The sequence below is a fragment of the Mesoplodon mirus genome, assembly GCF_964341445.2.
Source record: "Mesoplodon mirus genome assembly, chromosome: 13".
Taxonomy (NCBI): domain Eukaryota; kingdom Metazoa; phylum Chordata; class Mammalia; order Artiodactyla; family Ziphiidae; genus Mesoplodon; species Mesoplodon mirus.
Window position 1 is genome coordinate 89,112,709 of NC_138989.1, and position 14,841 is coordinate 89,127,549.

The 14,841-nt window shown below is 45.0% G+C and overlaps 1 protein-coding gene across 1 annotated transcript; it reads left to right on the top strand.

Moving 5' to 3' along the window:
- Nucleotides 1–5,420: 5,420 nt before the first annotated feature.
- On the top strand, nt 5,421–9,210 carry HSBP1L1 (heat shock factor binding protein 1 like 1). The gene is made up of 3 exons (XM_082641348.1): nt 5,421–5,711; nt 6,680–6,746; nt 8,267–9,210. The coding sequence occupies exons 1-3, from the start codon at nt 5,661–5,663 to the stop codon at nt 8,374–8,376; spliced, it is 228 nt and encodes a 75-aa protein (XP_082497474.1). The 5' UTR covers nt 5,421–5,660; the 3' UTR covers nt 8,377–9,210.
- The last annotated feature ends 5,631 nt before the right edge of the window (nt 9,211–14,841 follow it).

Below are 14,841 nucleotides of genomic sequence, written 5' to 3' on the forward strand. Positions count from 1 at the left end.
TTCCACCTCAGGCTGAGCCTCAGCTCAGACAACCTACAACAAGCAAAGAACAAAAACAATAACAAAAAGCATCAGACCTTGAGGAAGGGGGAGAATCTGATTTCCAGAGTTACCACATTATTGGATTCAAATGTCCAATTTTCAGCAGCAACAGAATAAAAATCACAAGGCATACAAAGAAACAGGAGAGTATGACCTGTTCAAAGGGAACAATTAATTAATAGACACTGGCCCTAAAGAAGACCTGATGACAGATCTACTCGATGAAGACTTTAAAACAGCTGCCTTAAAGATGCTCAAAGAACTAAAGGAACAGAGAACGTTGAGAAAGCAATGTATGAACAAAGTGGAACTATCAGTAATGAGGGAGAAAACCTAAAAGAAACCAAAAAGAAATTCTGGAGCTGAAAAGTACAATAGCTGCAATGAAAAATTCACTAGAGAAACCAAAGGCAGATTTGAGCAGGCAGGAGAAAGAATCTTTGGAAAATCTATCTTATTTCAAGTTCTAAACAGCTGCAGTAAGACATTGGTCTATGTCCAAATTTGAGAAAATGAAGACCCTTTCTGCCTTTTGGGAGGTTTAAGCCAGTTCCTCCTTTTCTGTTTTCCTCAATCTGTTCATTCTGCAGTTTTGACCGCTTGTTCACACACTGAAACCACTGGAGGGCTTTAAAACCACAAATGCCAAGGCGTCCAGAGTGCTGACAAATGTTACGTGGCTCTATCGTGCAGCCAGGTCTGAGAGCCACTGTTTTAAAATTCACAACTAGTACAGGAAGTCCTCATGACTCAGGATAATTGCTTCTGGGAAAGGCCACTTACTGTAAATGGGGCCAGAATTGCATAATAAATACTTAGTGCGTTAAAAAATAGTTAATTATGTTGCATTAAAAATAAAAGTTAAAATTATGAAAACACTGCAACAATTTTAGAACCAATAAAAGGAAGCAAAAAATTCTATGCTCAAATCTATATCCAAATCAGTACCCTGAAAGAACCCTTCTTTTCTTACAGAATTATTATTATTATTATTATTTTGGTGCCAAAACCCGGGATTGAACCAGGTTCTTGCAGAATTTTTAAGTGAGAATTTCAAACATACACAAAAGTAGAGATCGTAGCATGGTGAATTCCATGTACCCATCACCCAGCATCAATAACTATAAAACAGCTCTTTTAATGAATATAAAATAAAAACAGCACAGTCTAATCAGCAGCATTCCTCCCTTTCTTGGCAATAATGGTGCATCTTAAAATCAGCAGCATCTTAGATTTAAGGCCTTAGAAATGAAGCCATTCCCATGGAATCAAAGGGGCATCTGGGCACTTCCACTGGCATTCACGCTTCACGGGATAGAACTTCCTCTTATGTTTGGTCACCCTCTAATCTCATCTATCAAAGTTAAAATTGTACTTTTCTAATTTAAAGTTTTGTTTCATATTTAGCTGCTGCTCTTGTGGTCTGTGTCTTTGATTCCATTATGTTCTTCTTACCTAAACTCTATTTTCCTCCCCAAACTATCTTTGCACCATTAAAAACATCATCTAATTTCTGCAGCTTCACAGCACACTTGAATACTCTCCTATTGTAGATTTGCAAGATGAATTGCATTCGAGAATTCTTCCCCTGAACCTAGTTCCTGAAATTTAATATCCTTAACAAAATGAATTTTTGTTGAGTGATTCTCGCTTCCATATTAGGGATTTTGTCCCCCATGGATGCAGAACTAAGAATTTGATCCCTAATTAGGCAGCATAGGTGAAAAACCATTCAGGTGCTAGATGTAGAATGACAGATTCTGTTTCTCCTTTAGAGATTGGGTTCTCAGGGTTATCAGAGAATGTCTGAGTAGGTTTCCACTGGACCACAGAGATTACAGTTGAGAAAGATAGACACATACTAAAAAACGCAAAGAGGTAGGGAAAGAGAGTCACAGGTTTCCTAGCTCCTGGAATTCTTTGTTCAAGTCCCTGTTTTCACTTCTTTGGGGTTTATACCCAGGAGTGGAATTGATTCATATGGTAACTGTATGTTTGATTTCTTGAGGAATTGCTGTAGCATCCTGATTCCCGCTCTTAGGGAGCCCGCCAGGCTTCAGCCTCAGGTGTTCCCGAGGCTGTGCCTCCCCAAGGGTGGACCTGGGCCATCTCCACCAGATCCACCTGGGGAGACCCCTGTCATCCACCCCTACCCCTACCCACTCTGGGCGAGGGCCTGGGGCTTTGTTTCCACAGGAGAATCCACCTCCCCGGTGGCCCGCTGTGCACATCTGATGCTAGTCGCCCTGGTCAGGCTGTTCTGGAAGCTTGAAGTGAAAGAATCTCAGGCCAGGCGGTGGCCACACAGAGAGGCCCCTCCAGGGAGGGGGCAGCACTCACGGCTCTTCTTAGCATCTTGCCCCACAGAACAGTGGCAAGACGGCCATGCGTTTAAAAGTTATTGTATTTCTCCAAAGAAGACATGCAGATGGCCAACAGGCACATGAAAAGATGCTCAACATTGTTAATTATTAGAGAAATGCAAGTCAAAACCACAATGAGGTATCACCTCACACTGTCTACAAATAATAAATGCTGGAGAAGGTGTGGAGAAAAGGGAACCCTCCTACACTGTTGGTGGGAACGTAAATGAGTGCAGCCACGATGATAAACAGTATGGAGGTTCCTTAAAAAAAAAAAACTGAGAATAGATCCAGCAATCCCACTCCTGGGCATATATCCAGAAAAGATGAAAACTCTAATTTGAGAAGATACAGGCACACCCATGTTCATAGCAGCACTATTTACAATAGCCAAGACATGGAAACAACCTAAGTGTCCGTCGACAGATGACTGGTTTAAGAAAATGTGAGATCTATATAGAGAGATATAGATATACAGAGGTATAGATACTCAGCCATAAAAAGAATGAAATATTGCCATTTGCAGCAACATGGATGGAACTAGAGATTATTTTACTGAGTGAAGTAAGTCAGAGAAAGACAAATATTATATGCCATCACTTATATGTGGAATCTAAAAAATAATACAAATGAATGTATATACAAAACAGAAACAGACTCACAGACATATAATACAAACGTATGGTTACCAAAGGGGAAAGGGAAGGAGGGATAAATTAGGGGTATGGGCTTAACAGATACCACAATATATAAAATAGATAAGCAACAAGGATTCACTGTATAACACAGGGAACTGTATTCAGTATCTTGAATAACCTATAATGAAAAAGAATCTGAATATAGATCTAGATCTAGGATAGAGATAGAGGTAGATATCTGAAGTCTTTTGCTGTACACCTGAAAACTAACGCGATATTGTATACTTCAACTATACTTCAATAAGAAAGTTACAATTTTAACAACCCTACTGAGATGTAATTCACATATATATGAGATACAATCCACCCATTTAAAGTATACAATTCAATGATTTTTAATATATTCACAGGGTTGTGCAACCGTCGCCACGATTTGACCTTAAATATTTATTTATTTATTTTGGCTGAGCAAAGTCTTAGTTGTGGCACGCGGGATCTTTAGTTGCGGCCTGCGGACTTCTTAGTTGCAGCATGCGGGATCTAGTTCCCCAACCAAGGATTGAACCTGGGCCTCCTGCAGTGGAAGCACAGAGTCTTACCCACTGGACCACCAAGGAAGTCCCCCCATGATTTGATCTTAGAATATTTTTGCCCCCAAGAAGAAACCCCTTAACTATGGCACAGTCTCTCCCCTTCCCCCTCAACTTCCTGTCTCCATGGATTTGCCAATCTGGACACGTCACGTGAGTGGAATCCAACCATGTGTCCTCTTGTGATCGACTTCTCTCACTGAACATCACGTTCCCAAGGTTCATCCATGTTGTGTCATGTGTCAGGGCTTCATTCCTTCTTATGCCTGAATTATATTCCATCGAGAGGAGGGACCACATTCTGTTTATCCATTCATCTGTTGATGGACATTTGGGTTGTTTCTACCTTTTGACTATTGTTAATAATGCTGCTATAGACTTTTGTGTGGACATATGCTGTCATTTCCCTTGGGTACATACCTAGAGGTAGAACTGAGATTCTATGGTAACTTCACGTTTAAGTTTTTATGGACCTGCCAGACTAGCTGCACGATTTTACATTCCCACCAGCGTGTGACGTTCCAACTTTGCCACACCCTCGCCCACACTTGTTATTGTCTCTTTTTTTTTTTTGCGGTACGTGGGCCTCTCACTGTTGTGGCCTCTCCTGTTGTGGAGAACAGGCTCCGGATGCGCAGGCTCAGCGGCCATGGCTCACGGGCCCAGCCGCTCTGCGGCATGTGGGATCTTCCCGGACCGGGGCACGAACCCGTGTCCCCTGCATCGGCAGGCAGACTCTCAACCACTGCACCACCAGGGAAGCCCTGTTATTGTCTCTTTTGATTTTAGCCATCACAGTGCGTGTGAAGTGGATCTTGTGACGGTTTTGATTTGCATTCTCCTGATGACTAAGGATGTTGGGTTTCTCTGCATGCAAAGCTGTGTTTCACACACATTCAACAACCAGGTGTCCCCACGTAGTCACTTGGCTGGGCTCCCGGGATGTTGGCAGGACCCAGACAGACACAGCCCTGCCCCACAGAGGGGTACAGACATGTAAACAAAGCAGGTACTTGCTAAGAACAGGGTCCTGGGACATCACCCATAAAGTGCCCCATGAGCCACAATCCAGACAGGCCTAAAGGGCACCAGAGGGAGGGAAAGTCACAGTGCGGTCTTCCTTCCAGATCTTCGATAAAACCAGAGCAGAGATGCGAGTGCTGTCAGCCTGTTGGAGTTGGTCACAGAACATAACTATTCTTTTTTTTTTAACCATGCAGCGTGCTGCTTGTGGGATCTGAATTCTCCCAACTGGGGACTGAACCTGGGCCTTTGGCAGGGAGAGCTTGGAGTCCTAACCACTGGACCGTCAGGGGAGTCCCAGAGCATGAATATTCTTAATCTTAAAGTTGACAGCAGACATGGCAGGGATCCAGAGGGATGGCCGAGCCTCCTGGATGATGACAGGTCCCAGGACCGCGGTGCGAACTTGGGCTGTGTGGTGACTGCAGCCAGATTCCATCCCCACCCCTGCCTCCAGGATCCCCCATTAGACAGGTGACAACCTTGCAAAAGCACGACGGGACACAGGGGAAGGGCGAGTGCTAGGGGTTGGCAAGGCCGGGGAGCCGGTGTCTCCTGGGTGCAGAACTTGGTCTGGGAAGCTTAGGAAGTTGGGGGGGGGGGGGCGGTTTGCACAACGGTGTGAAGGTACCTAACGCCACCGCACTGCGCCCTGAAACGAGAATGGCAACTTGTGGGTTGTGTGTTCTTTGCCACAATGATAATGAAAAGGTCGTGCTCACTCTGGGCTCTGACGCAATGAAAACAAAGCCAACAGCGTAGCTGGGATCGGCTGGTCCAGCGAGGTCCCGCCCCGCGCAGACGGCCACCTGAGCCCCGCTACGGCCTCACCTCCGTGCCCGGCTGCTCGGCCCGGTTCGGGCGCACAGCCCGGGCCGCGCGGGTGGATCCACGGCCATCGCCGCGGGAGCCGCGGGCGGCGGAGCGGAGCCGACAGGGCCACCGGCCCCGGGACCAGCCGACCCACCTGGACACCCCGCACCCCGGACCCGGGGGACACCCCCATGGCCGCGCGGGGCCCCGAAGCCCCCAGCGGGCGCGCGCTGCGGGACGCGGTGAGTCGGACCCCGCGCGCGCCAAGCTTCGCTCCCGGGCTGGACACCCTCCCCTCCCCTTCCCCTCCCCCTCCTCCTCCCCTCCCCCTCCCCTCCCCTTCCTTCTCCCCCTCCCCCCCTTCCTTCTCCCCCTCCCCCCTCCCACCCCGCCCAGCGCCGGGAGGCCCGCGGTCCTGCTTCCCGTTCGCTGAAGGAGCCGCAGCGCCGGAGAGGAGACACCCAGTGATCAGGACTGAGCAGTTTGCCTTGTTAAACAGAATTGGTTAGCTGTGCACACTCGAATCCACGTTTTCCTGGCCTGTTTGAAGGGAAGAGCTCCTGACAGAGGGCCTTCTTCATACGTAAAAGCAGGCTCCGGGTGGAGATCCGCCTCCACATCCTGGGCTCTAAAAGGGAGATAATACACGGGTGCCAGGAGTGACCGGTGTCGTAGATGGTATGAGATTTAAAGCTGTAAACTGTAAGGCGCCTTGCAGTACCGCCTGCTGTCAGTTACCACAGATGACGTATCCGTATGGCCTGGTAGACAATTTCTGCAACCGCAACCCCAGCTAATAAATACCCACAAGTGTAGGCGAGCCAAGAGGCCCACGGTGGGTGTGTCTGGTGATTGTCTCAGGCCTTCTTAAGAAGTCTTTGAGGAGCCCAAGGTTAATAAGATTTTCTCCTACGTTATCTTCTAGATGTCTGATAGTTTACTGCTTATATTTAAGTGTATGATCATTTTGAGTTAATTTTTGTGAATGGTGTGAGGTAAAGGTCGGGCCTGCTTATTTAGTGAGTTATGCATTTGGCTAGCACTGGTCCAGCGCTGTTGGTTGAATAGATCTTCCTTACCCTTTGAGTGGGAAAGCCTTAACACCTTGTCAGGAATCAACTAATCGTATATATAGATGGCTCTCTTCCATGGTGCTTAGAATGCTCTGCATCACAAGTAAATATGTATTCACTTGTGGTTCATTTTTCAGGCAGAAAATCTATTTCGGGAACTTCAAGAACACTTTCAAGCTCTGACTGCAACGTTAAACCTCAGAAATATCCTTTTCTATCTCATAACAAATACTGCAATGCTTTTGGACTATTGAACTGTCATGGACTATCTTGTTGTTTTCTGCTCTTAGTGGATAATTGTTGACCTAAGACTTCCTGGTGTTTGTATCTGTGCCTTTACATGGCATCCTGATGTATTAATTACCGCTCACAGGTGATTACTTCCGGCTTGACCAGCAATACAGGGCACTTCATGAGGCAAGGATAAAACACAAGGACACGGGCCTCCCTGGTGGCGCAGTGGTTGAGAGTCCGCCTGCCGATGCAGGGGATACGGGTTCGTGCCCCGGTCTGGGAGGATCCCATATGCCGCGGAGCGGCTGGGCCCGTGAGCCATGGCCGCTGAGCCTGCGCGTCCGGAGCCTGTGCTCCGCAACGGGAGAGGCCACAACAGTGAGAGGCCCGCGTACGGAAAAAAAAAAAAAAAAACCAAAAACACAAGGACACGCCTACAGTACACACGACCCAGTGGGGCTTTCCAGCAAGCTCTAAATAAATCTGGTCAGTCTGCTCAATAGCATTTATACTCCCCCAAACAGTCAGAGCCCTGCACATGTACTGGTTAGGTCTCCAACGTAGGGTACGCTATCTGGCTCTCCTGACCTTGTTTTGTTTTGTAACTTCAGCAGCTTGCCGTTTGGTAAGCCACGGATTCAAACAGAGTTAGGTGGAATGTTTGTTTCCGGTTTAAGAAAATCCAGAAAAGGGGACACTTGCCCTAAGACTTGCCCAAGTGAACTCACTTCACACAATTAAACTCCTGCCTTAAAATGTGTGCAAATTGTTTGCAGAGAGATCCTGTAGATGGGCTCCCACAGGGAAAAGGAGATTCTGAAACAGGATAAAATTAAACAGTAGGAAAGTTTATTTTAAACACAGTTAATTTTCATTGTATTTACATACTTATTAGAGTTTGGTTAAAACATAGTTAAACATACCAGACAACCTCATATGCCCGAATCCATGTCCACGGAAAGGGAGCCAAGGTTTCAGAACTGGGCAAAGATTAAAGGCACGTACAAACCCTTGGGGATGTGATTCATGTGCACTAACTTAAGGTGTTAGTACACGTCTGCTGCCTTTGATTCCCTCATTTTAGATGCACCACAGGGCATTTTTTTTTTTTTTTTTTAATTTATGGCTGTGTTGGGTCTTCGTTTCTGTGCGAGGGCTTTCTCTAGTTGTGGCAAGTGGGGGCCACTCCTCATCGCAGTGCGCGGGCCTCTCACTGTCGCGGCCTCTCTTGTTGCGGAGCACAGGCTCCAGACGCGCAGGCTCAGTAATTGTGGCTCACGGGGCCAGCTGCTCCATGGCATGTGGGATCTTCCCAGACCAGGGCTCGAACCCGTGTGTCCAGCATTGGCAGGCGGACGCTCAACCACTGCGCCACCAGGAAAGCCCCCACGGGGCATTTTTATCAGCCCTGGTGATGCAGTTTACGTGGAGGCTTTGAGGGACCTGGGTAGGTGCCCGTATTCCATGTGCTGTTCTCCTTAACCTTGTACTGGAAGAAATGGGAGGTCGCATTGAAGACTTGCAGAAGAATGTGAACGACTTGATGGTGCAAGCTGGGATTGAAAGTTCTGCTCAAGAGCAAATGGCGAGGCCGTATTAAGGCACTAAGATGTTCACCGTCTACATATCTTCTGCTTTCGTCTTGAAGCATTCAAGCCCATATTTGTTCACTAAGGGAGCTACTGCTTCTGCACTACATGAAAACCCTTCAGGAATAATAAAAAAAAGTCGCAAATGCTCTTTTCTAAATAGAACAGAAACACTCTTTGTCATTGTTCCTTAAAAAGTGCGCATTTTAAAGGAAAACTATTATTTAAAAATTGGATTTTGTTAAAGTACTTTTCACCCTCATCCCTCAAATTAGTTTTCAATCAAAACACAAGTCACAATGAATAAGTGCTTGGGGATGACAACTAGTGGCTTCTGTTTGAGACATTCATGGCAGGATTTAAAGAAGACACACGTGCATTACCTTCTCACCCCATTTCATGAGTGGTTCCTGAGGATCCCACCCCGCCCCCCAGAATGCAAATATTTCTTTTCCAGTGGAATTTTGCATTTCATCTTTTTTTTTTTACTATTTTATTTTTAATTTTTAGTCTCAGTTTTATTTTTTAATTGAAGTTTTTATTGTAGTTGACGTACAATAGTATATAAGTTACAGGTGTACAATGTAGTGATTCACAATTTTTAAATGTTATACTCCATTTATAGTTATTAGAAAATATTGGCTGTATTACCCATGTTGTACAATGTATCCTTGTAGCTTTTTTTTTTTTTTTTTTTTTGGCGGTACGTGGGCCTCTCACTGTTGTGGCCTCTCCCGTTGCGGAGCACAGGCTCCGGACACGCAGGCTCAGCGGCCATGACTCACGGGCCCAGCCGCTCTGCGGCACGTGGGATCCTCCCAGACCAGGGCACGAACCCGTGTCCCCTGCATCGGCAGGTGAACTCTCAACCACTGCGCCACCAGGGAAGCCCCTTGTAGCTTAGTTTATACATAACCGTCTGCACCTCTCCATCCCCACCCCTAGTTGCCCCTCCCCCTTCCCTCTCCCCACTGGTAACCACTAATTTGTTCTCTATATCTGTGAGTCTGCTTCTTTTTTGCTATATTCACTAGTTTGTTATATTTTTTAGATTTCCCACATATAAGTGATATCATACAGTATTTGGCTTTCTCTGTCTGACTTATTTCACTTAGCATGATGCCCTCCAAGTCCATCCATGTTGCTGCAAATGGCAAATTTTATTCTTTTTTTATGGCTGAGAAGTATTCCATTGTATGTACACACCACCTCTTCTCCATCCGTCATCTGCTGATGGACACTTGAGTTGCTTCCGTATCTTGGCAATTGTAAATAGTGCTGCAGTGAACACTGGGGTGCGTGTGTATCTTTTCGAATTAGTGTTTTTGTTTTTTTTCTGCACTTCACCTTGAAGATGCAGATAAATGCTTGGCTTCAGGTCTTGGACTGAACATGTATCTGTGTGACGTACCTGGAGACACAAACCTTTTGTCTTTTATGAAGATACTCAAGCATGTTTCACTGACATAATATTCTGATTCTATGAGCACATGCTAATTTTAGTTGAACAATTCGATGCCGTTGTTTTCCTTGCTTTCGCATTTCTCTGTCAGTTGTTATCCCAGGTCAGCTGGCAGCTCATCCGTGCTTACCCTGCTGAATCAGAGTGAGTTCACTTGTCAGTGACTTATTTATAAATTTCGACATCTGCTGTCCTGGTAGAAAAGGTAATTGGAATCTGTGTCCTGCACACACGAGCTGCAGATCTCGGGGAGGGTGCTCCAGTTCTGTCTGCAGGATGAATACTTAGCTCTACCCAGGGAGGTTGCGTCAGACGGGTCCACCTGCCCTGGGGCCTTGTCCACCCTCTGGGTGCCGAGGACCAGGTTTTGCAGGGCACCAAGCCCAACTCTGGGCACGCTGCCAGGAAGGGGATGGCGGCCAGTAACTTTGTTCCTTCCTGTCATCACCCAGACTCCAGCTGGCTGTTCTAAATTTGGTCAAAACCCACCATATATTAGGCATCAAATTAAATGGATGAGTGGGTATCAAAACTTCACTTTTTTGATGCACGTACAGCCATTATGTAAAGCAGCATGAGAGGTCAGATATCTAAAAGTGTGTTTAAAAGCTGATAATGCCTTTTAAATTAAAAGAAGGACCTGAGTGAGTCTAAATCTGTTTGGCTAAATCTGTGCTTGTTGGTTTTGCTTCGTCAAGGATTCCTAACACAGTGCTGCGGATTTCAGGGGATTCGGCAAACCCCCTAAACTTGCTGTGTTCCTGCTGTGGGGAGGGGAGTCCATGACCCCCAGATGGTAGGAGCTACTGTTCCGTATTCCAGCGGATTTGGCCCGCTGCCCCGACTTGGTACAACATCTGAACACCTTTCCCGCTGTGAGGAAGCAGGCAGGCTGTTGTCTGAGGAGAACTTCTCCACACTGTTGATGCAAAGTAATGTTTTGTCACTTGAAGAACACACCCCTTAAGTTGTGAATCCACAGACTCCATCTGACTAAAATGAAAATCATTTAACGTTTAGGTTTTTCTATATTCCGAATTTTTCCTATACAAAACTCTTCTAGTAATTATGGGAAAGTAAGCTAATTTTATTGATAGCTTTGGATTCCAGTTTACTTAACTGTACATTAATTGATATATAGATCAATCGTTACTTCTTTCAACTTTTTTCTTACAGACTTGAAGACAGTAGACCAGTCATTTGAAAATGTGAAAGAGTGAAAACTGTACTTTTTGAGTAATAATCTACATAACACGAGTTCTTATTTTTAGTATTTAATTTAATAATTCATTTTAGTAAAATAAAAGATTAAAAGAACAAAGGCAATGCAATAAGAATGTAATTAAGAAGGTGATTAACCACTTAACAAAGATGGTTGTAAAATGGCAGAACACTTTTCAATGCATACCTAATATTTGTAAATCATGGAGGAAAAGCATGAGTTATATTAGGTCAATTTTTTTTCCAGAATTAAGTTCTATATAGATCCTTCTTTAAAATACCACAAGCAGTTTTCTGATAGAAGTTGCTTTTTTTTTGGCCACTGCAGCATGTGGGATCTTAGTTCCCCAACCAGGGATCGAACCCACGCCCCCTGTATTGGAAGTGCAGAGTCTTAACCACTGGACTGCCAGGGAAATCCCAGAAGTTGCTTTTTTTTTTTTTTTTTTTTCTTTTTGCGGTATGCGGGCCTCTCACTGTTGTGGCCTCTCCCGTTGTGGAGCACAGGCTCCGGATGCGCAGGCCCAGCGGCCATGGCTCACGGGCCCAGCCGCTCCGCGGCATATGGGATCCTCCCAGACCGGGGCACGAACCCGTATCCCCTGCATCAGCAGGCGGACTCTCAACCACTGCGCCACCAGGGAGGCCCAGAAGTTGCTTTTTTAATAACTGCATTCCAATTCAATAATTCCAGTCACACAGTTTTGGGGAAGACTTGGTTTAATCTGCCCAGTCCAAGCAAATTCTAACAGTATGTTCTCCAAACCAAAGGAAACCAAATCAAAGGACAACCAAAGAAACAGGTGATGCAGGAGCTCCATGATTGCTTCCTGGAACACCCTCACCCACTCCAGCCCCCACAGAGGTAGCTACCAAGGAGATGCACAAAGATTGCACCTAAGTTTACTTTGTCAGTTAGAGATGCTTTCAAACAATTGTTCAATTCACCTGTCTCTGAGCCGAAGTACACATAGAGCTCTGATCACCTAAAAAAGGCTCTCATTGTAAAATATATATTCCTGCATATAAAATAAATCATACTCTTTATACAAAAGTCAAAATCACTCATAATTCTACAATTTAGAATTAACCACTGTCAATACTTTTTTCTATGCAGGCACTTTTATATAGCTGATCATATTGTTTATAATCTAATATCCTGTTCTCATATCGTAAACACTCTTCCCCAGGTGAAAGTTTCACACACACTTTTTATGGTTACTAATACTCTATTATGTGGTTGAAATAATTTAACCATCCCCTTAACTATTCCTTGGACTTTGAGGTTATTTCTCACTTCCTTGTTATTATAAATAATGCTTTAATGAGCATTGTTATCCACGAATTCTCTGCACATTTCACTAGGGCCAGAAGTATGACCACAGGCCAAGCACATGGAGCAGAGTGCACCTAAGAAAAGGAAAGAAGGTTCATGTCACACCCCCGACAGTGATGCAAACCCAAAGTTTAAACCCAAAGTTTTAAAATAGCATCATTTAAATTCAATATTCTTGGTGGTTTAAAATCACGATATTTCCATTTGATTATGTGAAAAATCTCAAAGCATCTTAGCCATAATTATAATTTTAGCAGAAACTGGGGCAAATACTTGAATTAAAGTAAACTAAACAGATTTGAGTCTTCATCAATAATATAGAACACAATTTAAAGTCCAGGATTTTTAAGAAATTAAATAAGTAGAAAAGAAAGCTTCTATTAGTTATTAACTAAAATAAAAACATTGATATTGTCAAAAATATACTAACTTTGGACTTCCCTGGTGGCGCAGTGGTTGAGAGTCCACCTGCCGATGCAGGGGACACGGGTTCGTGCCCCGGTCCGGGAAGATCCCACATGCCGCGGAGCGGCTGGGTCTCTGAGCCATGGCCGCTGAGCCTGCGCGTCCGGAGCCTGTGCTCCGCAACGGGAGAGGCCACAACAGTGAGAGGCCCGCATACCGCAAAAAAATTAAAAAAAAAAAAAAAAATATATATATATATATATATATACTAACTTCTTTCTAAAGAAAGTCCCAGGCTGATCCCCTTTTATTGGCTCATTTGACTGACATCTCAATTATTCACTCAAACCACAGACATCTAGCTTTAAAGAGATTATGTGGCATTTTATAATATCATACCTGTTTCTATACCTTCCTAATGTTTTTATAAAGAATTGCTATTTTCCAGCACCCTGTTACATATATTTAAAAGAAATGAGAATGTTTTCATAAGGAAAAGAGGGGAAAGTAACAGATGGATTTACATGTACTTAAATACTCTTATTCTAATCTAAACTGGACTAACACAAGATTTTAGTAGAAAGCAGTGTATTCATTGAATACTTAAGTAAAATGGAGTTACTTCAATATCAAATCCTGCATTCATGTATCTGTTATGAAACTTATGAAAACATAAAGCTTAATAATAAAGGGTTGAATCTATAAGGCAGAAGTTCTGGGTGCAGTTGTCTGAAGTTTTAAATTCTCACATTTCACTTCCTTGTTTACAATTGCCCAGTCTATTACCATAGATTTTTAACTCCCCCCAAATCTCCCTTCAGCCGCTCCAAGCTTGGGCAAGAAAGATCTTTTCAGAACTGAAATTCCGTCACCTTACACCTCCTTCCCCAAGCAAAGCCTCCGCAGCTGCCAGCATCCCCCTTCCCGCCCCCCCCCCCCCCCCCCGCCACCCCGCATCCCACTACACTCTCCCTGCAAGACGAGCCCCGCTCCCTCCCACCACGGGGCTTGGCTCCTGAGGTCCCCTCTGGAATGGAGTTACAGGCGCGCGCGCGCGCACACACACACGCCTAGTTAGCACTTTTTATATCTGATTTCAGCTTGAAAATAATTTCCTCAGAGATTCTTTCCTTGAGCGCCTGTCTGGGTCTGAAGTAATTTTATGGGATCGCTTGCTGACTATCACAGTTGTAATTTTACTTTTATGTGATCATTTGATTGTCTTCTCCACAAGGCAGCAACTGGATTGATTTTGTTCACCCCAGGTGCCCAGATGCTACTCAGACATTTTCTTTGAATTAATGAATGAATTTTGAGAGTTTCAGAATACTTTGCATTATGCATTTTGCATACAGTCCCAGAAATATATTATTGAATGTCCCTTATATGCCAGGTACTTGGGGTCATGTTGACTTTTTTCATTAGCACCTCATTTGATATGGTATTATACTATTTTGTAAATGGGAAAATTAAAGCTGGAGATATTAAACTGCAGATTTACATTTGAATTTTATATCCATTTAAAAGTACACTCCTGGGCTTCCCTGGTGGCGCAGTGGTTGAGAGTCCGCCTGCCGATGCAGGGGACACGGGTTCGTGCCCCGGTCCGGGAGGATCCCACATGCTGCGGGGCGGCTGGGCCCGTGGGCCATGGCCGCTGAGCCTGCGCGTCCGGAGCCTGTGCTCCGCAACGGGAGAGGCCACAGCAGTGAGAGGGCTGCGTACCGCAAAAAACAAAAACAAAAACAAAAAACACTCCTTCGTGTGAGTGTGTAGCTTATTTTGTATTTGTTGATTTCATTCTTTGGTATGTACTCCTCATGTTTCAACAATGAGTCAATCTGACGAGGCAGTGGGTGTTTTCACTCCACGGAGGGCCCACCAGGCACTGTTCTAATTGATCTGCGTGTAGCACAGGTCGGACAGCAGACACCGTCATCCCCTTCACACGGGAGGAAACGGAGCTCTGGGGTCCACGCGCCCAAGGTCCTCAGGAACGACACAGCCTGGCTGTGAAACCAGGTCGGGGCTCCAGGGTGCGCCCCACACAGG

Coding starts and splice junctions, on each gene's coding strand:
- HSBP1L1 (XM_082641348.1), top strand. CDS start 5,661: ATGGCCGCGCGGGGCCCCGAAGCCCCCAGCGGGCGCGCGCTGCGGGAC. Junction 5,712..6,679: donor GGCGCGCGCTGCGGGACGCG/GTGAGTCGGACC, acceptor TTCATTTTTCAG/GCAGAAAATCTATTTCGGGA. Junction 6,747..8,266: donor TGCAACGTTAAACCTCAGAA/ATATCCTTTTCT, acceptor TTAACCTTGTAC/TGGAAGAAATGGGAGGTCGC.